Raw genomic sequence first — 26,365 nt, 5'->3', positions numbered from 1 at the left:
AAACAGGGCATCACTATTATCCACTAAATTAATTAAAATATGTATTCAAAGCAGTTGGGCTTAGTAGCAGTATTTCTCCCCTGTCCTCTTGAAGTCCTGATTAACTGTTGGACTATGGTTCTGAGATTGCTGGCTGCTCCCGAGTACCTTGCCCAGAGACAATTTATTCATGTGTTGGCAGACTACTTGACAACAGTGCATATTCCAGTCAAACTCCATCTGTGTTGTCCTGCATTCGTGCCTTTCCAACAAGGGTCACTGCATAATAATCAGGAATAGGAACTGTGACTACTTTACACACCTAGAAGTGGTAAGGCTAGTTGTGGATCCCCTATTGTCTTCCCTCAGCTAAGGGTTCATAACCTTGTAGTAAAAGGGCCTTTAGGGAAGACCATAATAAGATATAATTTTTTATTGTGTTTGAAAGTGATTTAGTTAAATCCAAAACTAGGGTCTTGCATCTAAACAAAGCAAACTACGTAGTTGAGGGGCGAGTTGGCTAAGGTAGATTGGGAAACTACATTGAAAGGTATGATGGTAGAGAAGCAATGGCTAACATTTAAAGAATTAATACATAATTTACAAAAATATACATTCCTTTTAAGGAATAAAACTCCACAGGAAAAGTGGTCCAACCGTGGCTAACGAGAAGTTAAAGATGGCATTAGATCAGAGGAAGAGGCTTATGATGTTGCCAAAAAGAGTAGTAAGCCTTGGGAGGATTTTAGAATTCAGCAAAGTAGGACCAAGAAATTGATAAAGGGAAAATAGAATATGAGAGTAAACTAGTGAGAGACCTAAAAACAGACTATAAAAGCTTCTATAGGTATGTAAAAAGGAAAAGATTAGCAAAAGTAAATGTGGGTCGGGAGAACTTATAATGGGGAATAAGGAAATGGCAGAGAAATTAAACAAATACTTTGTCTTCATGGAAGAAGATGCAAAAAACTTCCCAGAAATAGTGGAGAGCCAAGGCTCTAGCGTGAATGAGGAACTGAAAGAAATTAGTATTAGTAAAAAAATAGTACTGGGGAAATTAATGGGACTGAAAGCCGATAAATCCCCTGGACCTGATGGCCTACATCCTAGGGTTTTGAAAGAGGTGGCTATAGAGATAGTGGATGCATTGATTGTCATCTTCCAAAATTCCATAGATTCTAGAATGGTTCTCGTGGATTGGAAGGTGGCAAATGTAACCCCACTATTTAAGAAAGGAGGGAAGAGAGAAAACGGGCAACTACAGACCAGTTAGCCTGACATCAGTAGCAGAGAAAATGCTAGAATCTATTAAGGACATGGTAACAGGGCACTTAAAAAAATAATAGTATTGGGCAGAGTCAACACTGATTTATGAAAGGGAAAGTGTGTTTGAGGTTATAACTAGCAGAATAGATAAGGGGGAATTAGTGGATGTGGTGTATTTGGATTTTCAGAAGGCATTCGATAAGGCGCCACATAAGAGGTTATTAAACAAAATTAGGGCTCATGGGATGGGGGTAATATACTAGCATGGATTGAGGATTGGTTAACGGACAGAAAACAGAGAGTAGGAATAAACGGGTCATTTTCGGGTTGGCAGGCTGTAACTAGTAGGGTACTGCAAGGATCAGTGCTTGGGCCTCGGTTATTCACAAGCTACATCAATGATTTGGATGAGGGGACCAAATGTAATATATCCAAGTTCGCTGATACAAAGCTGGGTGGGAATGTAAGTTGTGAGGAGGATGCAAGGTGGCTTCAAGGGGATATAGGCAGGCTAAGTGAATGGGCAAGAACATGGCAAATGGAATATAATGTAGAGAAATGTGAAGTTATCCACTTTGGTAGGAAAAATAGAAAAGCAGAGTTTTTTTTAATGGTGAGAGATTGGGAAATGTTGGTGTTCAGAGGGACCTGGGTGTCCTTGTACATGAATCACAAAGTTAATGTGCAGGTACAGCAAGCAATTAGGAAAGTCAATGGTATGTTGGCCTTTATTACAAGTGGATTTCCGAACAATAGTAAAGCTGTCTTATTGCAATTATATACGGCTCTGGCGAGACCACACCTGGGGTATTGTGTACAGTTTTGGTCTCCTTACCTAAGGAAGGATATACTTGCCATAGAGGGAGTTCAATGAAGGTTCACCAGACTGGTTCCTGGCATTGGGGGGGGGGGGGGAGAGATTGTCCTATGAGGAGAGATTGAGTAGACTAGGCCTATATTCTCTAGAGTTTAGAAGAATGAGGTGTGATTTCATTGAAACATACAAAATTCTTACAGTACTTGACCGGGTAGATGCAGGGAGGATGTTTCCCCAGGCTGGGGAGTCTAGAACCAGGGTTCACAGTCTCAGAATAAGGGGTTGTCCATTTAGGACTGAGATGAGGAGAAATTTCTTCACTCAGGGTGGTGAATCTTTGGAATTCTCTACCCCAGAGTGCTGTGGAGGCTCAGTTGTTGAGTATATTCAAGACCGATTGATAGATTTTTGAATATTAAGGGGATATGGGGATAGTGGAGATGAGGTAGAAGATCAGCCTTGATCTTCTTGAATGGCGGAGTAGACTTGAAGGACCAAATGGTCTACTCCTGTTCCTATTTCTTATGTTCTTATGTTCTAAGACCAGTCACCCTTCGTGCAGACTGGGAATCAAACCTAGAATATTTCTAGTTTAAATGACTCTGCTACTCACGAGCTGCATGGATATTGTTTAAGTTGAAAATGACACAAGCGTGTCCCTGTTATGCTATCAAAGGCAAGATCCCTGGTTACTGGTTGTCTCCATTGTTTGTCAATGGTAGTACATGCTGGGATGGGTTAGAAAATCTGTGTGCTGCCCCAGGTACTTTTTGTTGTGGAGAGATGTATAATGTGTTCTATTAACGATAATCAGATAGTGAATGGTGCCCTATTATATTTGGAAGGAACATGATTGATTTTCAAAATTCACTATACTGAATGCAATACGTTGAACTAATAATAGTCTCTCTCGAAAATTTGCAGGATAGTGAAATGTTAAGCAACTATGAGAAATAGCGTGCTAAAATATTGCAGTGAAGAATAAACTGAAGACTAATTGTATTATAATACCTAAAAAGGGTTACACTTATGTGGATTCAAAATTGGTAACATGATGCTGACTTTTAGCCAGAACGTGCGCAAGCTTGTTTTTGTCTTTTCCAAACCTAACCAGTAGCATCATGTGCTGCTAATTATTTTCATGGATGAATGTAATCCCCTGATACTTTGGTTAGACTTCAAAAATATTTTTCTTTTGGGAGTATAGTAATGATTGTAGCACTTCAAAGGAGTTGTATAGAAATGGCTGTTCCCGGTTATTCAAAGTGGGAGAGAGTTAAAATGCTGGTGACTTATCAGTCTTCAAGATTAGTTTGTATTTTCTTCTTTTCCCTCTGTCTCAAATATAATTGCAAAATTGATTTTAATAGCTTGTTTGTAGATAAATTCGTTTAATAGATTTTAATTTTCTGTCTCGACAGATCAATGTACGGGTTACTACCATGGATGCAGAGTTAGAGTTTGCCATCCAGCCAAATACAACTGGCAAACAGCTGTTTGATCAGGTAAGCTTAATCTTTTTGTTCACTTCCTAGGGTTAACATTTGTCATTTTATTTAGAAGTGAAGGTTAAACCTTATTTTGTTTTGAGGCTGAAATTTCAAATAAATTCCTACAGTGTAGTGCTTTAGAGTTCTAAAGCTGTCTAGCCATTTGCATTTGTTACAGCACAATGAAAAAAAATGGGGAGGTAGCCAAAAACATGGTCCAAGACATTTTGAGGAAGTATCTGAAGGTGAGTGGAGAGAGTTAGCAAGGTGGAATGGTTTAGTGTGGTTGTTCCAGAGAGTAGAGCCAAGACAGCTGAAGGCTCGTCCCATGAATGGTGGGAGTGCAGTCATGGGTGATGCACAAGGGACCAGAAGGTTCTAGGCTGTCGCGTAAAAGCAGAGGAGGTTGCAGGTGTAGATTGTGAGACCACAGAGATTTGCAAATATGGATAAGGATTTTGAATTGAATATGTGGAGACAGGGCAGTAAAGGCGGGGATGATTAGGACCCACCGCCCCCCCCCCCCCATCCCCCTCGCTCTCTCTCCCCCTCTCCTCCTGTCCCCCGCGCGCATGCTCTCTCCTCCTCCTGTCCCCCGCGCGCGTGCTCTCTCCTCCTCCTGTCCCCCGCGCGCGTGCTCTCTCCTCCTCCTGTCCCCCGCGCGCGTGCTCTCTCCTCCTCCTGTCCCCCGCGCGCGTGCTCTCTCCTCCTCCTGTCCCCCGCGCGCGTGCTCTCTCCTCCTCCTGTCCCCCGCGCGCGTGCTCTCTCCTCCTCCTGTCCCCCGCGCGCGTGCGCTCTCCTCCTCCTGTCCCCCGCGCGCGTGCGCTCTCCTCCTCCTGTCCCCCGCGCGCGTGCGCTCTCCTCCTCCTGTCCCCCGCGCGCGTGCTCTCTCCTCCTCCTGTCCCCCGCGCGCGTGCTCTCTCCTCCTCCTGTCCCCCGCGCGCGTGCTCTCTCCTCCTCCTGTCCCCCGCGCGCGTGCTCTCTCCTCCTCCTGTCCCCCGCGCGCGTGCTCTCTCCTCCTCCTGTCCCCCGCGCGCGTGCTCTCTCCTCCTCCTGTCCCCCGCGCGCGTGCTCTCTCCTCCTCCTGTCCCCCGCGCGCGTGCTCTCTCCTCCTCCTGTCCCCCGCGCGCGTGCTCTCTCCTCCTCCTGTCCCCCGCGCGCGTGCTCTCTCCTCCTCCTGTCCCCCGCGCGCGTGCTCTCTCCTCCTCCTGTCCCCCGCGCGCGTGCTCTCTCCTCCTCCTGTCCCCCGCGCGCGTGCTCTCTCCTCCTCCTGTCCCCCGCGCGCGTGCGCTCTCCTCCTCCTGTCCCCCGCGCGCGTGCGCTCTCCTCCTCCTGTCCCCCGCGCGCGTGCGCTCTCCTCCTCCTGTCCCCCGCGCGCGTGCTCTCTCCTCCTCCTGTCCCCCGCGCGCGTGCTCTCTCCTCCTCCTGTCCCCCGCGCGCGTGCTCTCTCCTCCTCCTGTCCCCCGCGCGCGTGCTCTCTCCTCCTCCTGTCCCCCGCGCGCGTGCTCTCTCCTCCTCCTGTCCCCCGCGCGTGTGCTCTCTCCTCCTGTCCCCCGCGCGCGTGCTCTCTCCTCCTCCTGTCCCCCGCGCGTGCTCTCTCCTCCTCCTGTCCCCCGCGCGTGCTCTCTCCTCCTCCTGTCCCCCGCGCGCGCGCTCTCCTCCTCCTGTCCCCCGCGCGCGCGCTCTCCTCCTCCTCCTGTCCCCCACGCACTCTCCTCCTCCTGTCCCCCGCGCGCACGCGCTCTCCTCCTCCTCCTCCTCCTGTCCTCCGCGCGCTCCTCCTCCTCCTCCTGTCCCCCGCGCGCACGCGCTTGTAAGCTGCTTTTAATTTGTTCCTGCCTCAGGAGACTGACCTCTGTGTCCCACTCTTCCACCCTTTAATATTTCTACCCGGTACTGGCCCCACTGTAAGATACGATTATACAGAGTGCAAACGCCTGTCTTCACCTTTTAAGACGCCTTGGTCTGATGGCAGATCAATAGGCCAACACCTTTGGCTTTTTTTAATTAGTTTTGCCAGGTTGCAGTGCAATGAAACTGGCACAAGCCAGGAAGATGCCAGTGCTGCACAGACAGTCAGTCAGCCATTCCCGGCAAATCCTATTTTCACATTCATGATGCCATCCCAGAGGGAACAGAGCGGGTACATTCAAGGTGAAGTGAACTTTTACTTCAGCCAATATGTGTCCTCTTGAGCAGCAGCTTCTGTCAAAAGCCAGAGTGCGCAGGTGAGTGAGGCTTCACCAGGAGCAGTTCCATTCCCATCAGTCACTGCTGCCATATCCCAGCATGCAGCAGGGAGCCAGTCCGGTCCGAGCCAAAGGCGGCAAACACTGACCGGGGTTGGGTCAAATCACCCAGCAGGAGAGAATGCGAGCAATGGTTTCACCACTAGGACACCAACCCCCCCAAACTCAAAGGGGGATTTATAACATCCTGCAACGTAATGGAGAGTCAAACAGCCGGCCCTGTCTCCGCATCCCAGGAGAAATGGGGTGGGTTTAGAGTCTCTGAGATCCGGTCAGTAGTGCTCGAGATACAGGCTTGGTACAACCCAGGTGGGATTTTACGGCTCAGAGTGGAATATAGGAGCAGAAGATGGTGAGACGGGATCCATTGCACAAGCCCCCACCTTGTGTGTGCACTTGCACACAGAACTGTCCATTCAACGAAAGTCCCATTAACTCTACCTTTACCTTTAACTTGAGTTCCTAGCGGCTGTCCTGACCTCCCAATCTTCCTACAATATTTTTGTACATCCGTTTGACGTGAAGCCCCTTCCTCTCCCGGAACGTCGCACAGAACAATCTCACTGGGCCGTGGTGTTGCTGTAGGTGGGAAGCTAATTTTTCCGAGGCCCCACCGAGGAATTGATCCAACGCGTTATCCTCAGTGTCAACTTTCTTTGATCTGCTGATCTGCCCCAGTTTGGGAGCTTGCCTGGAGTGGCAGCACAGCCTGAGGGATCCCTGGGGTAATGCACCTGACCCGGGATAGGCTGCTCTGCCTGTCTTGGGAGGGGGTGCATCTGACCTGGGATAGCGAGCCCCGACTGTCCCGGACTAGCGTGCATCGTACCCGGGTCAGGAAGCACCACCTGTCTGGTTTGAAGCATGTGTCCATGGGGGTGGCTCCCCCCTTTGCCTCAGCCCAGTGCCGATCTGTGACACCTCAAGCCACTGCCAGTGGCCCAGGACCCGGGTTCGTCACCTTCCTGAACCCGTGGTTGCTTTAATCTGGGATCTGTGCCGTTGTCTGGATCGTTTTATTCTTCGACGTGTAGGTGACTGAGGGAAAAGCCTTATGCTGCACTACTCTAATGAAAAAGTGAACATAGATTAGATTTCCTGCTGCAGTAAAGTTGGTCCATTGTAAAATTAGCTACCACCTTTATCTCTGTGCCGAGCCTTGAAGGCAGAATGTGGTGGACCCATTGTAACATCTGTTTTAGAACATATTTAGTAGTTGTTTGCTAATTCTTTGCGAAGATGCTTAGAGTACAAGGACCAGGTAAAAAGTGGACGCTGATTTAAAGTTTTTTAGTGAGCCTTGCTGAGTGTGTTCACATTACCAATAGTCAACCAACAATTGGATTGTTTGAAAACATTTTTCCCTTGCGCTAAAAGAGGCTTACACAAATGTAAGAAAAATGGAAATCCAGCAGACTGGGACAGTTATTAAAAGCAACAAAGGGATGCAACGAGAGTAATGGGTGTAAAAGGAATATGAAACATTTTGCAAGGGATGTCAAAGCTAACAACAAAATGTTTTATACATATATTAAGAGAAAGACCGTGCTAAAGAGAAATGTGGGCCCATTAAAGACAGATGCAAACAAGACTTGTTAAATGAGTACTTTGTATCCGTTTTCACCCCCCCCCCCCCCCCCCCCCCCCAAAAAGGCTGTGGATGCTGGGTTAATTTACATTTTCAGCTGATATTAATAGATTATTGTTGACTAAGGGTATCCAGGGATATGGAGCAAAGGTACGTAAATGGAGTTGAGGCACAGATCAGCCATGATCTAATTGCATGCTGGAACAGGCTTGAGGGGCTGTATGGCCTACTCCAGTTGCTATGCTCCCTCAACCATTTGTTAAAACTCACATTGCACACTTCTCTGGTTCCATATTTGAAAGTAAAAAGTAGTATATTTGCTATACTGGTATTTTCCAGTATGAATAGGTGAGGTTTGCTTTGTGCCAAAAGAATTTGACTTGCACCGACCAAATATTCTGCTGTTTTATGGTCACAATAGAAATTACTAGATATTAAGCTAACTTTCAGATAACTTCCATTCATGTTGACTTAAGATAATAAGCTCAATACAGGAAACTTTGTGATATCCAGGACCGGCGTGTTGCCGATCTATCAAAACTGCCGGACATACAAAGTTAATGTTGAAGCATACGGAGGTTTTCATCTCCATATCTGACAACAAACACTGTTGCTTAGCAACAGCTTGTAAAGAGTCAGCTGCAGCTGCAAGTGTCTCTAGCTGAAGCTGTTGCTAAAGCTACAGACCTTGCAGTGCCTGACTGGGGGGGAAAAAAAAGAACGAGAACTAAAAAAAACTTATTGAAAACGGCTCCTGATTTTTGCTGTTAGATCGAGTATTCCGGACATACAACCTCCGGATAAACCAAAGCTTCCTGTATAATTTTGAAGTGTTAACTGTTTGTGGAAGGATACTGATGGATATTCCTATTTCAGGTTGTAAAGACCGTAGGCCTACGAGAAGTGTGGTTCTTTGGCCTACAGTATGTAGACAGCAAAGGATATACCACATGGCTGAAGTTAAACAAAAAGGTATTTTTTTAAATATTCTTCCTGTGAATCCTTTTACTTCATAAGGACTGGAAAAAATTCCACCAAGAAATATTTTGAAAATATACCACTAACTGCAGCACACACATTTGTTTAACCTGGATTGTTACTTTAAAAAATCCATGTCAGACATTTAATAGATGATTCTGCTCATCAGTATTCATACATAAATCATAAGGCCTCCGTTGGATCAATATTTAGAGCCTGCTTTCAGTTACGGTGCTTTTATAATTGAATATTTCTATTTAATGTATGATACAGCCATTATTTTTCAATTTCAAAGATAAGAGAGAGACACCAAATCTAATCTGGACTTGTAGTTTGTGTAACAGCAAAATTAATTTGCTAAATTCTTAGTGTTTTGGAAAACATTGACACATTTTCACAGTAACTTTGCTGCTAGGTTGTCCATGAGAGCACCAGTGCAAAGAAGAATATTTCCTTTTGTTAGCTATTTGACTGACTGAGACACTCTTCTGCGAGGTAGGGTGGATTAACAATAACTATATCACGGCTGTGAGGCTGGAAATCTTCATGTAAATTCAGAGGGCTGTTAGACAAAAAAAAACTGTTCTCCATAAACCGAAAACTGCCTGTTGCACTCCAACCAAACAGCAGAGAACTCTTCAATTCAGAGCTGTTCTACTTTCTGATGTACACTTCAGGCACTGATGCAAACTATTCTTCCACCACTTCTACAGTTTCAATGGCCTCCCAGGCAAGCCAGAGCAGTTTCTACACAAAAACTGCCATCTTTCTTCTATAGACCCAACAGACTATTTATTGAACTCTGGAGATTCCTTCTGCTGATCAGATAAAACTCTCCATCTAATTGAACCCCAAACATTAACAGTCAAACCCAGAACATCTCCTTTACTCCAGCTTCCACCTTCCATATAGATACCAAAAGTGATTAAAAAAAAAAAAAAATAATAATAATTTGCTGGGGCTATACATGGTTTTTCTAAATTATGAAATTGTATGTTGAAATTATCCAATAATGTTTTGGCGTCTGAATCTAAAGTAAGATTTGCCCTACATTTGATTCTAGTTGTATGTAATGAGTGCCATGGTAGCTATTTAAAAAAAAAAAAAAAAAAAAGTTTTTAATGACCTTATCCACTTTTTAAATTAATTGAAGCTGTACTGCTACCAATTTTTGATACAGAAATGTTTTATTGAGTTTGTGCTTGGTGAACATTATGCTGCCTTCCCTCAATTTACTACTTCATTCAAAATGCCAGAAAACACTTGCAATACATTTAGGCTCAGCAGAGTTTGGTTGAATTATGGTTATAATTTTTTGTGTTTAAACATACCTAGTAAAGTTGATGGGATGGATTCTGCTTTTGAAAAGGATGGGGGAAGGCTTAAAAGCTACAGAACTTGAAGTACTGAACTCTTGTCCAGAGACACCCCCCCCCCCCCAAAAATTTTGGATTTGTACTTTGAACTATATATAAAACCGCATGAGGCCATTGTGGGAAGTTTTGCCAGTTCTTCTCTAGACAGTAAGAAACATAGAAAAATAGGAGCAGGAGTAGGCCATTTGGCCCTTCGAGCCTGCTCCACCATTCAATATGATCATGACTGATCCTCAATCTCCATACCATATTCCTGCTCTCTCCCCATACCCCTTGATGCCTTTTGTGTCTAGAAATCTATCTCCTCCTTAAATATATTCAGTGACTTGGCCACCACCGCCTTCTGTGATAGAGAATCCCACAGGTTCACCACCCTCTGAGTGAAGAAATTTCTCCTCATCTCAGTCCTAAATGTCCTACACTGTATCCTGAGACCCCTCGTTCTAGACCCCCAGCCAGGGGAAATATCCTCCCTGCATCCAGTCTGTCTAGCCCTGTCAATGTTATATGTTTCAATGAGATCCCCTCTCATTCTTCTAAACTCTAGTGAATACAGGCCTAGTTGACCCAATCTCTCCTCATATGACAGTCCGGCCATCCCAGGAATCAGTCTGGTGAACCTTCGCTGCACTCCCTCTATGGCAAGTATATCCTTTCTTGGGTAAAGAGACCAAAACTGCACAAAGTACTCCAGGTGTGGTCTCACCAAGGCCCTGTATAACTGTAGTAAGACATCCTTGCTCCTGTACTCAAATCCTCTTGCAATGAAGGCCAACATGCCATTTGCCTTCAAAGCTGCTTGCTGCATCTGCATGTTTGTTTTCAGTGACTGGTGTACAAGGACACCCAGGTCCCTTTTGTACATCAACATTTCCTAATCTATCACCATTTAAATAATACTCTGCCTTTCTGTTTTTCCTACCGAAGTGGATAACTTCACATTTATCCACGTTGTACTGCATCTGCCATGTATTTGCCCACTCAACTTGTCTAAATCGCCTTGAAGCCTCTTTGCATCCTCCTCACAACTCATAATCCCACCTAATTTTGTGTCGTCACCAAACTTGGAAATATTACATTTGGTTCCCTCATCCAAATCATTGATATATATTGTGAATAGCTGGGGCCCAAGCACTGATCCCTGGGCTACCCCACTAGTCGCCGCCTGCCACCCTGAAAAAGACCCATTTATTCCTACTCTGTTTCCTGTCTGTTAACCAATTTTCAATCCATGCCAGTATATTACCCCCAATCCCATGTGCTTTAATTTTGCACACTAACCTCTTATGTGGGACTTTATCAAAGGCCTTCTGAAAATCCAAATACACCGCATTCACTGGTTCTCCCTTCTCTATTCTACCAGTTACATCCTCAAAAAACTCGTAGGTTTGTCAAACACGATTTCCCTTTCATAAATCCATGTTGACTTTGTCTGATGTCGTTGATATTTTCTAAGTGTCCTGTTATCACAGGCTTTATAATATACTCTAGCATTTTCCCTACTACTGATGTTAGGCTAACCGGTCTGTAGTTCCCTGTTTTCTCTCCCTTTAAATAGTGGGGTCACATTTGCCACCCTCCAATCTGCAGGGACTGTTCCATAATCTATAGAATTTTGGAAGATGACAACCAATGCATCCACTATTTCCATGGCTACCTTTTTTAGTACTCTGGGATGCAGATTATCGGGCACTGGGGATTTATCGGCTTTCAGTCACATTAATTTCTCCAGCACTTTTTTTTACTAATACTAATTTTCTTTAATTCCTCCTTCTCACTAGACCCTTGGTTCCCTAGCATTTCTGGGAAGTTATTTGTGTACTCTTCTGTGAAGACAGTACCAAAGTATTTGTTTAATTGCGCGGCCATTTCCTTGTTCCCCATTATAAATTCTCCCGTTTCTGACTGTCTGATTAAATAAGAGCATTGTACAGCAGATGAACAGTCTCATTTCAGGGAAAGTGAAATGCACAACTTCTCTACTTATGAACTAGCATTGCTGGTGACTTGGATGTGAACAGGAAGTGGCTGTGCAAGAGGCAGACTTTAATGTACTGTACGCTGGTGTAATATTTTTATGCTGTTGTGGTTAGGCGATGCTGGATGTCTTTGACAGGATTGGTATGAAATACTGATGCACGACACAAAAACAAAGACATAAAAAGTGGTATTTTTGCATGGGGGTGGTGGGGTGTGGGATGGGGTGGAAAGACAGGAGAAGAGAATGGAGAAGCAATTGTCAGTAAGTAATGCATGTTGCTGAAACAGTTATTTAAAAAAATAAATCTCATCAAAGTGGGGGATGGAAGTGTGATGGAATGAAACTCTTTCCATTTTAGGCATTCCATTACCAGCAGCTAATGCTCCCAGCTTAGATGAGCACAGCCAACACAAATCTTCCTCTATTCTACCACATTACACCTTGTGCCAACTTCAGAAGAGTCCCCCTTACTGCACCAGTGTGACATTTTTCCAATTCCCATAACAGCCATCCTATGGTCTCTCAGTACAATTGCCAAATTAAAGGGTAGCTTGTGCTGTAGATCACTGCCTGCTATGGACTGGCTTGAGACTGCCCAAATTCATTTTGCACAAGACTCTTACAGCCAGCAGATGGAAGACATTTGAGACCAGGTGCCAGATGTGAAAATTAGTCTCGAACCCAATGTACCACCTAGTTGCCCCAGGATGTAACTTTTAAGAAAAAATTTGCACATCTGATTTTAAAAATACGCAATTCAATTTTAATTTAATAGCTATCTGCTATTTTCTTTACTAATTGATAGAGATGTATGTAAAAGTACATAAATATAGTTGCAGCCAGGGTGTGTCCTTCTAGTCTGAACATAGCCATGAGCTTATGGAACTGAAAAAATATATTTATAGGATTTAGGTTGGTTTCCCACCCCTCCACCTTTCTCGTCTTTACCACAGACACTCTGGTCTGTTTTGTTGCGCAAGTAGTCATTATTCATGTGCAAGCCCAGACGATGAATATTGGCAGGCTATTCATCTATTTGGCATCACAGCCAAGCCCCTGTCTTTGTTTGTCAGGCACATTTGGAGTCACCAGATAGCAATCAAGAGTAGGAACTCTGGCCATTATTTGCTTTCCTCTCCCATATATTTTGCAATGGCCTGGAACCTCTGCTATACCTCCCCCACTGCCCTGCCCCATCCCGACAGCCTGTGATACCTTTCAGAAATCTTTTTACCTCCTCCAATATTATTTACATAGCTCTGGTCTGTGAAGGACCCAGATATACTTTACTTGAAATGGTGAACAGAACATTATTCGTGTTCTTGGTTTTACACTTCCTCGTCACCACGCTATTTTGCATGCTGTAGTGAAGTACAAGGTATTGCTTTGCATCTTAACATAAAATATTGCAGTTAGGTGCTATTCATTTCAGCATTTTTGTCGAAGCAGGCTTGACCTCTCAACAGGTACTATTTCACATTATTGTATATCTGTTTCAGTGCTAAATGAATATGGCTAAATATAAACATTAGAATGAATGTACAATCAATTATCCAAATAGGGTTTCTCAAACTATGTGAACAGTGTCCCACAAAAACATGTTGTATAAGGTTGCCCTCTTAAGTGTCAGTTTGACCTGTTGGGACTATCCATTGAAACTGAGAAGCAGCTTATTTTTTTGCAATTTGTATATATTCTAGGTTACACAGCAGGATGTGAGAAAAGAGAATCCACTACAATTTAAATTTAGGGCAAAGTTCTTTCCAGAAGATGTGTCTGAGGAGCTGATCCAAGAGATAACACAACGTTTATTCTTCTTGCAAGTGAAGGAGGGTATTCTTAATGATGAAATCTACTGTCCACCAGAAACTGCGGTCCTGCTTGCTTCATATGCTGTGCAAGCCAAATATGGGGATTTCAACAAAGAGGTCCACAAATCAGGTTATCTAGCCAGTGATCGACTTCTTCCCCAGCGGTAAGTAGAACCAAGTTTCTGTGCTTGCTTTTATCTTAAACAACTGTTGCTACATGTAAAATGAACATTTTCCTAGCTCCTGATCAAACTCTTAGCAAATAGTCTTGTATAGCTTCAAATATTCTCTGCTTGTGGTCAAACACACTTTTCATGTTTACAGTGGATGTCAAAAGATAAATAGAACCAAAAAATGAATTTGATACTTTTAAAACTGATGTTCAGTTAATTTGCATTTAAAATGCATTGAAATGTCTACTTATAATTATATATATATATTTTTTTTTATATATATATATATATAATATATATATATATATATATAATGAGTAAATCATCTTTTTCTCTCCCACCACTTGTCTCATTCCCACTTGATAACTGCCAAGTCTACCCCTTTTCAGTTGTGTCCAGACATCTTTCAGATTAAGATGGGGAGGTACGGGTAGAGTCTGGAAGAAGTCTGGTTTTGTACTGGAGACCTTTTATAACCCCAAAAAAGTATGTTTGTTACATAGGAATTGTTAGACGATAAAAGTCCCTCTAGTTTGCCTTCCACTATGCTGGTAGTCGCATGATGCAACGATAATGGAGTTGTTGACTAATCATAGCTAGCAATCGATCTCTATCAGTTGGTGGTGGTTTTTCCTCATCATCCCAGGAGTTTATTTTAAATGGTGATCCTGTGCAACTGAGGAAACCCATGGCATTTGGGAGTCCTAAAATATCCATGAAATAGTAATTTTAGGTTCAATCGAATCCTCTTCCAAAAGTTGACCCCTTTATTATCTTCCAAGACTCCTAGGTGTCTCTGCTACATTCTTAGCTGTTTCTACACCAGTCATGAAGTATGTATGTTGTTTATTTTTCCTTTCTTTGTGGAGCACTTTACACTTGTCTGCATTAAATGTTACCTGCCATTTCTCTGTCCAGTTACTTATTTGTCCAACTCATTCTGTAAATTCTGAACTGCCGCTTCTATTTTCATTGCCCCTCCTAGTTTGGTATCCTCTGCAAGTTTGACCATTTTGTGTTGAGATTCTGAATCCAGATTATTTATCTAAATTAGGAACAGTACTGAACCCTGAAGTATCCCACCCAATACTTCCTTCCACTTTGTCATAACTCTAACAAATAAAGGAAAGAAAGAACTTGCTTTTATATAGTGCTTTTCACAATCTCCGGTTGTCCCAAAGCACTTTACAGCCATATGAAGTACATTCAAAGTATAGTCACTGTTGTAATGTAGGGAAACGCGGCAGCCAATTTGCACACAGCAAGGTCCCACAAACAGCAATGCGATACATGAGCAGTTAATCTTTGTTAGTAATGGATCGTGGATAAACATTGGCCAGGGCACCGAGAGAACTCCACTGCTCTTCTTGGAATAGTGCCGTGGGGATCTTTAAGTTCGCCTGAGAGGGTAGACTGGGCCTCGGTTAATATCTCATTCGAAAGTAGGCACCTCCGACAGTGCACTGAAGTGTCGGCCTGGATTATGTGCTCAAGTCTCGAGTGGGGCTTGAACCCACAGCCTTCTGATTTGGCGGCAAAAGTACTAACGACTCAACCACGGTTGACTCTTGATACTTGTTTCCTACCCTTCAACCAGTTTCCTTTCTATTCCCAGGTTTACCCTGAATCCCCACAGGTTTGAGTTTAATTAATAGTCTTTTGTGTGAAACTTTATTACAGGTCTTTTGGAATTTGATCCTGTGACATTACTCAAAGGAGAGCAGGGAGTTCTCCCGGTGTCAGGGCCAACATTGCTTTCTCAACAAATACCAACAAAAAAATTAACTGGACATGTATCTCTCTGCCATTTTGTGTCACTGCATCCAAAAGTATTTAACTGGTGCAATATTGCTAAACATTTTGGTTACATGAGAATGCATTTTTTTTTTTAACTTGAACATTGGATAGCACTTAATGCAATTAAAACTGATCTCTTGTTACTTTCTAGCAAAAGACCTAATTTTTATAAAATTCTCCTTCAAAAAGCCTCCATGTTTCTTTGTTTCTTGGCAGGGGGCAGCACAGTCAAAAACAAAGGTTGGCATCTTTTACATTTATTTGTATGTGCTCCGGGCCCCAGCCCATTGCCAGGTTAAAAGTGATGGGCCCTTGTATGCAGAAAAAAACTAAGGCATGATACATGTCCAATAGTTATTCTAAGATTTTCCCCTTTTTTTTCTTTTCTCCCTTCCCCAAAGTATTAGCATCTTGAAAGTGTTATTGGCAGGTTTGATTAATTGATCTGGTGGAAAGGCCTATGTTTACTACCCCAATGATCCCCCTAATAGGCTACTGTGTTGAAACTGCCAGCTGTTGTTTGAAAACTTGCTAGGTAATAGTGTGAGCCCTTGCATCGTTCATCCTGTTCAAATATCTTTTTATAAATGAGATTGAGGCTTGGATTGCTGCATAGTTAAGACCATATCTAAAAAGGCATGTGTTGGACTGATGCTATCTAACAGCTGGAGTAGCAGATGATGGGTGTAAACTTCTAGAGCACCATTACAACTTTTAATAAAGATGCAGTATGTGAAGGTTTTTATGGACTTATCCCAGCAGGTATGTGGATTAGTTGGAAGAATTCAGTGGCCTGTTTTTGGGCAGAAGTGTCAATCCAAACATGTTGCCACTTACAAATTGGGCTGTTTCGGTGTGTTTTTAATATTGATTGATTATATTCGGGTTATTTTACAGATTTAAATGGCACTGACTTGGCAAAATATGACATTGTTTAAAGCAGTAAAACATTTATAAAGAAAGAACTTGCATTTTAATAGGTCAATTCATACCCTTGGAATGTCTCCAAGCACTCCACAACTAATGAATTACTTTTGAAGTATAGTCAGTGTTATGTAGGATATATGGCACAGCAAGGTCCCACAAACAGTGAATGAGATGAAACCACTAATTAATCTGCTTTGGTGGTGGTAGTCAAGGAATAAGTGTTGGCCAGGATACCAGGAAGACTCTTGCTCTTGAATAGTGTCCTGAGAGATCTCACATCCACCTGAACTGGTAGAGTTGGGGGCTCAATTGAAGATCTCCTCTGAATAATGACACCTCCGACAGTGCAACGCTTCCTTCGTGTTAGTCTAGATTAATTGCTCAAGTCCTGGAATGGGGCTTGAACCCACGACCTTCTGACTGAGAATGGTATCACTGACCTAAGCTGACACTTTTTTATACACACACATTTTGGTATTGAATTAATTTGTCCTGTTCAAATTTGCAATCGGTTTGTTTCGGTGAACTGCATTGCAAAACCAATTAAGCAATGGAAGATGGTCGATGATTGCTGATTTCCCCCCCCCCCCCCCCCTTCATTCTGTTCATAGTCCTAAGTATTTTTAAACTTTGAATTTTCTTTTGCCCCCACAATATGACAATTTTGCTTTGTAGAACACTTGCCACTATATATATCCTTCTTGAATTGGTACATATAACCTTCTTGAATTGGTACAATGTGAACTGTCCACATCTACAGTCATGTTGTAGTTGGCTGTCAGGTGATCTGATTGAAGCAGGGTGAGTCTGACCATGCCAGTTTTCCCCCCTCCATATACTGCTCCAATTAGTAATCCAGTTGAAAATTAATTTTGAAAACTAATCCCAAGAGATCAGCTATTAGACCTTTGCTCAAAAGTAGAGGATTTAATTGGCTGATGTATTCCAAATCCCTGCTCCATTCCAGTAATTAGACCGGGATCATTTTTTCAACATTTGACTGAGTACTGAACCCCTTGGTCCGATGACTGCAGTGTAACTAAGTTGATGATCAGTATAAAGCTTGTGGTCTGAAATCTATTTGCTGTTCCAGAATCAAAACTGGCCGAGCTTCTTCTTTAAAGGACAGAAGGATCTGTAAAATTTACAATTGGTTTATTTGAGTTAAATAATATTAAATGTGATTTTTATTTTAGATTTTGCATTCCAGGGGTTCTACATATGTTGAAAAGTACTTTGAGTCTAATGACAGAGATCACTATGTGCTTCTACCTGTTGAGCCTGTTTTAACACCTAGGAGTTAAATAATGCTAACTTTATTGCCTGAAGTGCTTGAAGATCTTGGATGCTGGCTTAATACATTAGTGTTGAGCAATGTTAAACTAACTTCAAAAACTCTTGGAAGCCTTTCATTTTGTACTATGTTCTTTGTTAGTGTCTTGGAACAGCATAAGTTGACGAAAGAGCAGTGGGAAGATAGGATACAGACTTGGCACGAAGAACACAGAGGAATGCTGAGGTAACATTCTGAAAGCAATGGATGTGCTTTTTGTTCACATTCGTCTTCTGAGATGTCTGAATTATTAGGTATGTTCTGTTGTGGGCTTCTCATTGGATGTAGTTTTCATGTGCTTCTTTGAAGAGGTAGAGATTAAAAATGTTTGTGCTTTTCACGAGTGCTTTTTGTGTATTTTTTATGTTAACTGGAATATAGAAAAAAATCCAATTGAGTCATATTCTGAAGACTTAACCCACAAGGACCTCTCAATCCCCTCCCTCTCAAACATATATTTGGAATACCCTAATTACATGTGCCATTGATAGTCACAAACAATGTTGGTATTATTTACTGATATTAAAGTAGTGGGAACACTTCCAACACTAAGTGAATGATCATGCCAACATTGGGTAAAGATTGTGTTGAGAAGACAGCCTATAATGCAACTGCATATCTGTTGCAAGCAGCATTAATAGTGTGGATATATGCCACTGTTGTACTTGTGCAATTATGGATTAGTGAAGAAATTAAATGAAAACTTGTTTAGTCCACGTATTGTGAAATTTTTCACTAGTGTATATACTTCAGTAGATGTGAATTTGAGATATATATATCTGGGAGTTCAGGTAAAGGCCAGCAGCAGTAAAAAGCAGGGAGATTTGTACAGTAGTACCCTTTAGTGAACAAATGTACTGTACTGTAATGTACACATGAACTGTAGGGAATATGTGTGAGAGGAGTTAGTTTCTAAATCAGAGTAACTTCTCTTCCTGAATGGGAGAAAAGCAACCAATCCAAGAAACCAAGACATAGGTCACCTTGGGTTTGAATGTAAATGTTGAAATTTGTATGTTGTCATCTCTTGGGCACTGACTCCTTAATCGTTAAATACCTAGCTAGTGGGAGGAGAGGAAATTCGACACAAGTTTCACCACTATCCTTTGGCACTCCCTTGGGTGGCTGTAAAGTTTAATGTTTTCACTATAATAGTAGTAAAAAAAAAAGTCAGTAAATTTGAATTCTAAAGAATAAATTATGTGAAATTGAAAATGGAAAAAATAGCAGATCTCAAACCAGTGTAAATAGGTTCCTCTGGTTCTGGTCCCCAAGGGGAAAATGTAGCAGTGCTGCAAAAAATTTGAAACTGTAAAAATATCTTTCCCTTATTGGTTGTCCCTCCTAAGAATATTTTTAATTATTTTAAGGGTTAAAAACAAATAAATTGTGTGCCTTTCACAGTGACATTGCAACATCATGATATTACTGTGAAATGAATCCCTAAAAGTTCAGATTGGATTTTGAAGGTGCCTATGTAAATAGGACCTCTAAACCCAAAGCCAACTTGGGGAGTGATTCAGAGTTCTATTGATGAAGCATGATTGCCGCCTTAGATACTTGTGAGAAATAGTATACCCGTCACCGTTATTGTCTAGACATTGTGGTAAAACAACTAAATGCTATGGAATATTGGGTTGTGTAAACGAAGCAATGGAGTAGGCTATGCTAAGGTTTTACAATGCACTGATCAGATCACACATTGGAGAGGGTCCATAGATGAGGAATAAATATGAGCCTCAAGTATAAAGAGGATAAACTGAGCAAACTCTACAATCTAGAGAGAAAGTTGAGGGGGGTCCCCATTGAGGAATTTGCAATATTAAATTAGGTAAGCAAGATAAACCTCATGTCTGGGTATTTAGACCAGATAATGTAACTATAAATTAGTGAAGTGAATTTAAAACCAAGAATAGAATTTCTTTACTCCGTGATGAATGTTAGGAATAAGGAAGATAGTTAGGAACATCAAGTTGCTATCAGATAATAGTGGGACAAGCTTGGGTGGGCTAGAAGGCCTTTTATCCTTCACTACAATTATGTTAAATAGTGTAGGCAGAGACAGGGGAGCCGACTACAGTTGTCCTCGAGTAAAGTTCCAGATGTTTCAGTTTACTTTGTCTTTCACGTGAATGTATTTTATTATAAAGGTCTATGTAAACTTTGCACATTGACTTATTGTATGTTTTTGCTGTGACCTACTAATGTGCAGGAAGATTTTTTAACCTGCAATGTCCATAGTATATATAATCCTTTTTGCTATTCAATACAACATTCTTCAATCAATACCAATGCATGTGTTCAGCATTTAGAAAAGCCTGCTTTATGACATTAGTGATTTTTTTTTTCTCTAAACCTTTACTGCATATTCAGGATATCTTTCATTTTATATATCTAGCACATGTAAATGTAATGTGTACTAAGGGTGTTGCATCATTTAGTTATGAATGGGACTGGATTAATTGTAGTGCAATTGCTGTTTAAATTTAATGAACAACCTCTGACACACCTGGCTTTTTTAAGTGATATAGTAGCATAGAATATTTATTTTTGCATTTCTGTTAATAGGGAAGATTCAATGATGGAATACCTCAAGATTGCTCAAGATCTTGAAATGTATGGTGTCAATTACTTTGAAATCAAGAACAAAAAGGGAACAGAGTTATGGCTGGGTGTTGATGCTCTTGGACTTAACATCTATGAACATGATGATAAGTAAGAGAACTGTATTCAATATTTTCTGAATTCACAATTTTTTTGTTATCTAAAGTTATAGCTTAATGTGATATTAAAGAAGGCAATTATCACCTATAGTGAAAAGCTATTTAAAAAAAAAAAAAAAAAATATGGGTGTACTGCTAATAACTTGGGACTAAGTGTATTGTACTGAGCCATATAATCATGGCAGTCCCAGGTTCGGTTCTTGGTCTATGGTGGATTAGCTGATCTAGGCTGGAAGAGCAGTACAGGGAGTGGTAAAATAATTAGCTGGGTTCCTGCTTGTGTGCTTATCCAGTGATCTGTCAAGCTTTTAGTCATCCTTTCTAATATCTCCTTTGTCTGGGTGTCAACTTTAATCTGATTGTTTTCCTGCATCAAAGGCACTATATAAATGCAAGTTGCTGTCTGGAGAGACAGGATCTGGCTTGCCAATGATGTCCTGCAAATTAATAGCTCACTGCCTAGGCACGCACGCAAGGAATAAACACACTTTTTTTTCTCTTGGCCCCCCTCTAACCCTTCTCATCTGTCTCTTCCTATCACCCAGTCATGCCACCTTTCATTTCTCTCCCCTCAGGTACTTTGCCCCCAATCCTTGCCACAAAGCATCATTACTCCTCACAGCCACCTTCTGTGCCTCTCTTGGCATTCTCAGATGGGCCTACATTACAACAGTGACTAGACTTCAAAAGTACTTCATTGACTGTAAAGTGTTTTGGGACGTCCTGAGGTTGTGAAAGGTGCTATATAAATGCAAGTCTTTCTTTCTAGCCAGGCACGTGTTGCTGACTCCTTAAGAATAGGAATCCCAAATGCCCCATCCTCATCTCGTGCCAATCTTTCTGCCCAGCAAGCATGCTGGGGACAACTCTCGCCAACCTCCTTCCCATTATTCTCCTTCAATCCCCTACTGCCTTTTTAGACTTTGCCAGCATAGGAGATAGGAGCAGGAGTAGGCCATTCGGCCCCTCGAGCCTGCTCCACCATTTAATGAGATCATGGCTGATCATCCAAATTCAGTACCCTGTCCCTGCCTTCTCCCCATATCCCTTGATCCCTTTAGCCTTAAGAAATATATCCAACTCTTTCTTGAATATATTTAATAAGTTGGCCTCAACTGCCTTCTGTGGTAGAGAATTCCACAGGTTCACCACTCTGGGTGAAGAAATTCCTCCTCATCTCAGTCCTAAATGGCTGACCCCTGGTTCTGGACTCCCTGCAATCGGGAACATCCTTCCTGCAACTAGTCTGTCTAGCCCTGTTAGAATTTTATAAGTTTCAGTGAGATCCCTTCTCATTCTTCTAAACTCTAGCGAATATAAGCCTAATCGACCCAATCTCTTCATACGTCATTCCTGCCATCCCAGGTATCAGTCTGGTGAATCTTCGCTGCACTCCCTCCATGGCAAGAACATCCTTCCTCAGATAAGGCGACCAAAACTGCACACAATACTCAAGGTGTGGTCTCACCAGGGCTCTGTACAACTGCAGCAAGACATCCTTGCTCCTGTTCTCTCCCTAAGCGCCTCCACCTATCCACTCCCATCTCCTCCTTTAAGACCCTCCTCCGATCTCGCCTCTTTGACGAAGCTTTTTGGAAATCATCCAATATATCCTCCTTTGGTTCGATGTCTATTTTTGTCCAATTGTGCCTTTGGGACATTAAAGGCGCTATATAAATGCAAATTGTTGTTAATTGAGGCCTGCTAAACTTGTCCAACAAAAGTTATTACCATCAGGAAGGGAGCAAAAAAAATCTGGAGCACATGCTATTATCCTTTGTCTTCTCTTTCCCCCGCCCCCCCCCCCCTCTCTTAATCGGATCTTTATTTCCCTCTTTATTTCTCTTTCCGTATCTGATTTGACTCTAATTCAGCCTATTTCCTTCTTCGTTGTTCCTCTGTTTCTTTCTTAATCCTTAAATCTCATCGATTCAGGAGATGTACTGTTGGTCCTGTCATTCACAAGGTCCCAGATGCCCTGTTGCCCTCACTCTGCCATTATCAGCTCACATTTCCAGCAACTTGCAGCGCAAAAATGTTTCGAGCTGAAGGGTGAGGGGAAAATGTCTGTCTAACTGGGCACGCCATGAGATGCCCCGCTCCAGCAAATTCTCAGCCATTATATCTGTTGGATATGTTTCCTAAAGAATTCTTAACTTAGTGGAGTTGAATTGGTCAAGAGAGCTGTTTTTTTATGGTTCTGCTCCAGTTTTCAGAGAAGCAGTTATGCCCCGTTGATGATCCCAAGACCAGTCACTTGTAACCTTGCAAGCACAATACAATCACTATAAATCTCAAGCTGCAGCATAGCAAATGAAATCTCAGCAGGGAGCCTGCTATTCGTCCTAAATATAACTGCAGCAGTTTCTCTGCTGACTGGCATAAAGTAAAAAAACATATTGGGCAATGATGTAATTTACTGAAGGCCTCTTTATTGCCACGGAAGTGTAGGTGTGCTGCTCTGCTGAGCTATTTATACTTGGAAAATGTGATCTGGACTTTGAAAAGTAAAAGGTCTCTTGTGTATTTAAGGAAATTGTGCGCTCACATTTTCTCAGTTTCAACCTGTACACTTGAAAGAAATAAAGTACAGGGTTCTTATTTTCATTGGGAGAAAATAAGTTAGAATTGTACTTCTATTAATGCAATTTGTAATTTTTACTCAACAGATTGACGCCAAAAATTGGGTTTCCTTGGAGTGAAATAAGAAATATCTCCTTTAATGACAAAAAGTTTGTCATAAAACCTATTGATAAGAAAGCTCCAGTAAGTATTTAATATTTTTAACACTTAAATATTAATTTTCACTCTTGTGAATTAAAGCTTAGAAGGTTACACATGATTTTTGAATTCCTTTCATTGTGAATGATTAAATGACCATGAATATTCAGCAATACCACTACCTCCTAACGTGCTCCTTGGGAACAGAACATTTAGTACCTTGTAGCAAGGTATGCCTTATAGTTTGGGTTGGATCCTGTTTTTTTTTTTTTTCCTCAGTCTGGAACTTTGTTTTTTGGTGAGGATCAAAATGTAAATAATTGAATAATTTTTTTCCCCCAACTGAGATTAAAACGTTAATATTTTAATGCCAAATAGACTAAACCTTGTGCTAAGGGGTGAGTAATATAACTTCTTTGGCTGGTTGAGGGACAGGAGAGAATAAAAAAAACAATTATGTGCTGTTATCTTAGTTTTGAAGTCTAGAAAATTAATTTGACAAGTAACTTGTAAAATATTGCTCTTGGCACTGAGATGGTTTCATGCCTCTGAATTGTCTGCAGTCAAGTTAAATACTCTTGATTTAAAATGGGGTACAGTTGAGTGGTATGGTGCTATCTCATTGCCAAGTACTCAAATAATTGCTTACAGGATTATTTTTCTGGACTCAAAAAAAGACCTGATCAGCATGTATGTTTTTCTTCCCTTTTCTCTGCCATCCCACTGCAAGCCAATGATAAATTTTATCACCTACCCAACCAATACTACTGAACGGTAGCAAATCCCTGTGCAAACTAGGCTTCAACACGTACTTCAATATACACAATGCTTTATCCTTAATATTCCTTGGGGGAGAAATAGTCCTTGGGGGAGAAATTCAGTATAGCCCCGTTTGGGGCGCTAACTTCGCCGGGGCACTAAGAGTAGCGCCCCCGCGCCGGAAATTGGTCAGTTGCGCCCCAAAGGGAAGCGGGGCGCTACTGGAGGCGCCCCGCCTCCCTCTTGGGGCACTGCGAGTGAATATTGTGCCGCAGCGCCACGGCCTGTGGCACGTCACGCTGCGGTATTGCAGGCCTTCCCTTCTTAAAGGGGAGGGGCCTTGTGCAGCGTGATCTGGGGCTCAGCTGGGCCCCCGGGGATCGGGAGTGCAGGCAAAAGAGCCCGGCACCCAAGAGAAGTGCCGGGCTCTTGGAGCGCAGCCGGCACTCCGCTGGGGGGGTGGGGTTCTGGGGGACGGGAGCACTGGCAGGCGGCCAACAACAAAAATGGCCGCCCCGCACCTCGCCTTTAATTTGTGCCTCCCCGGCCGCAGGTACGCCACCCTAACCCTGTCGGACATAGCGTCCGGTGGTAAATCAGGGGGCGCTCCCGAAGATCACGGCCGGGGCGTGAGCGGGGCGCTGCGCACGCCGATGACGTCATCGCCAGCGGCGCAGCGCTAACGGTTAGCGCTACCACTAACCTCCCGCTTGTAGTGTCCGAGTATAAATAGTACACGGACTGCAGGAGAACAATAATAACAGGTATTTACTGAAGAGGGTAACTTAAGACTGATGTACAGAAGCCTGCTATGGCTTTATAGACAGGGGTGGTCACTGCCGGTACTGCAGTATAGAATCAGTTCTTCTCTTAAAGGCACATACACAACAATTCCTCCCCTTTTAGATAAACAGTACATAACATTCATTTAACAACTAAATAATAACTAATTGCAATTACAATTTTCTCTGTACTATATACATCAACTGAAATAATCATTTATAAGTTCAGTCTTTGAGGAGGCTTCCTGATCCTGACTGGATAGCGCCTTTCTCGAGTATCCTGTTCTTGCGGCGGAGTTGATTCTGGCTCATTGTCATTGGTTGGTTCGTCAGCTTCCAATACCACTGCTTCTGAGGTAGACGCAATCTGTACTTCGGGTTGATTACCAGGTGCAAATGCTCGTGGTATGGGTTTGGCTTGTTCCTGTGACTCTAGAATCTGGTCAGCATGGCGTCTCACGATGCTCTCTCCAACGTCCACTGTGTACATTAGTGGTCCCTGCTGTGTGCATATCGTTCCTGGCTGCCATTTTTCTGTTCGGTAGTCGCGGGCCAAGACTGGTTGCCCTATCTTGAAGCTCCTGGTTGGCTTCTCATTGATGTGCTGGAATTGTTTATCCTCAACATCTCGTCTTATGTTTGGTTTGAGCAAATCCAGGCGACATCTTAGCCTTCGGTTGAAGAACATTACGGCTGGAGCTTGGTTGGTGACTGCATGTGTCGCATTCCGGTAAGCAAACAAGAAATTATCCACCTTGTGTTGTGGTATGTCGTCATTATGCATTGCCTTTATTGCCTTTTTAAAGGTCTGAACAAACCTCTTGGCCAATCCATTTGTGGCTGGATGATATGGGGCAGATGTGTAATGTTTCACTCCATTATTCCTCAGAAACCTCCAGAAATCCTCGGACACAAACTGTGGCCCATTGTCAGAGCAAATCTGTTCTGGCAAGCCATTCCTGGCGAAGATGGTCCATAGGACTGCAATAGTTTTCTCCGTGGTGGTGGAGGACATTTTGATGACCTCTGGCCATTTCGAATGGGCGTCCACAGCGATTAGGAACATTGAGTCCATAAATGGACCAGCAAAATCAATGTGTACCCGTTGCCATGGAGATGAGGGCCACTCCCATGAATGTAGCGGGGCCTGTGGTGGAGCGTTTTGGACCTTCTGGCATCCTGTGCATCTCTTGGTCATATCCTCGATTTCTTCATCGATTCCCGGCCACCACACAAACGCCCTGGCTAGGCTCTTCATTTTTACCCCTCCCAGATGACCCTCATGAAGCTCATTGAGCACTCTATCTCTCAACTTGGGTGGAATTACCACTCGGGATCCACACATCAAGGTCCCCCGGCACACTGACAGCTGTTCTCTCCTTGGCGAGAATGCTGGCAACAGTGAGTCGCCATGTGCTGGCCATCCCTTCACCGTCAAATCATAGACCCGAGAGAGTGTCGGGTCATTTCGGGTTTCCTTCTCTATACTTGAGTTTGTAACAGGCAGACATTCGACTATGGTCGCATGGAATATCTCAACAGGGTCCTCTGCAGGTGCTTCCTCTACCGTAGGCGCGACAGCCCATCAGCATTTCCATGCTGTTTCGTACCCTTG

General features: G+C 42.7%; 1 protein-coding gene and 1 pseudogene across 7 annotated transcripts in view; one reads left to right on the top strand and one right to left on the bottom strand.

The window, feature by feature from the left end:
- Positions 1–26,365, top strand: part of LOC147111838 (radixin) — a 97,963-nt gene that overhangs the window by 25,472 nt on the left and 46,126 nt on the right. For 5 of the 7 annotated variants that reach the window (XM_085999115.1, XM_085999114.1, XM_085999116.1 and 2 more), the window contains exons 3-9: positions 3,484–3,567; positions 8,266–8,361; positions 13,425–13,699; positions 14,491–14,541; positions 17,868–17,951; positions 20,334–20,480; positions 23,158–23,254. In XM_085999115.1, the coding sequence (XP_085855241.1) occupies positions 3,484–3,567; positions 8,266–8,361; positions 13,425–13,699; positions 14,491–14,541; positions 17,868–17,951; positions 20,334–20,480; positions 23,158–23,254 (834 nt within the window). Of the gene's footprint in view, positions 1–3,483; positions 3,568–8,265; positions 8,362–13,424; positions 13,700–14,490; positions 14,542–15,721; positions 15,746–17,867; positions 17,952–20,333; positions 20,481–23,157; positions 23,255–26,365 lie in introns of all 7 variants that reach the window. The other 2 variants (XM_085999119.1, XM_085999120.1) reach the window with 2 other exon arrangements.
- Positions 8,657–9,377, bottom strand: LOC147111839 (EEF1A lysine methyltransferase 1 pseudogene; annotated as a pseudogene).

The sequence above is a fragment of the Somniosus microcephalus genome, chromosome 10, assembly GCF_052327205.1.
Source record: "Somniosus microcephalus isolate GS21.2 chromosome 10, FLI_Smic_1.0, whole genome shotgun sequence".
NCBI classification, from domain to species: domain Eukaryota; kingdom Metazoa; phylum Chordata; class Chondrichthyes; order Squaliformes; family Somniosidae; genus Somniosus; species Somniosus microcephalus.
This window is presented reverse-complemented; position numbering and strand designations above follow the sequence as displayed.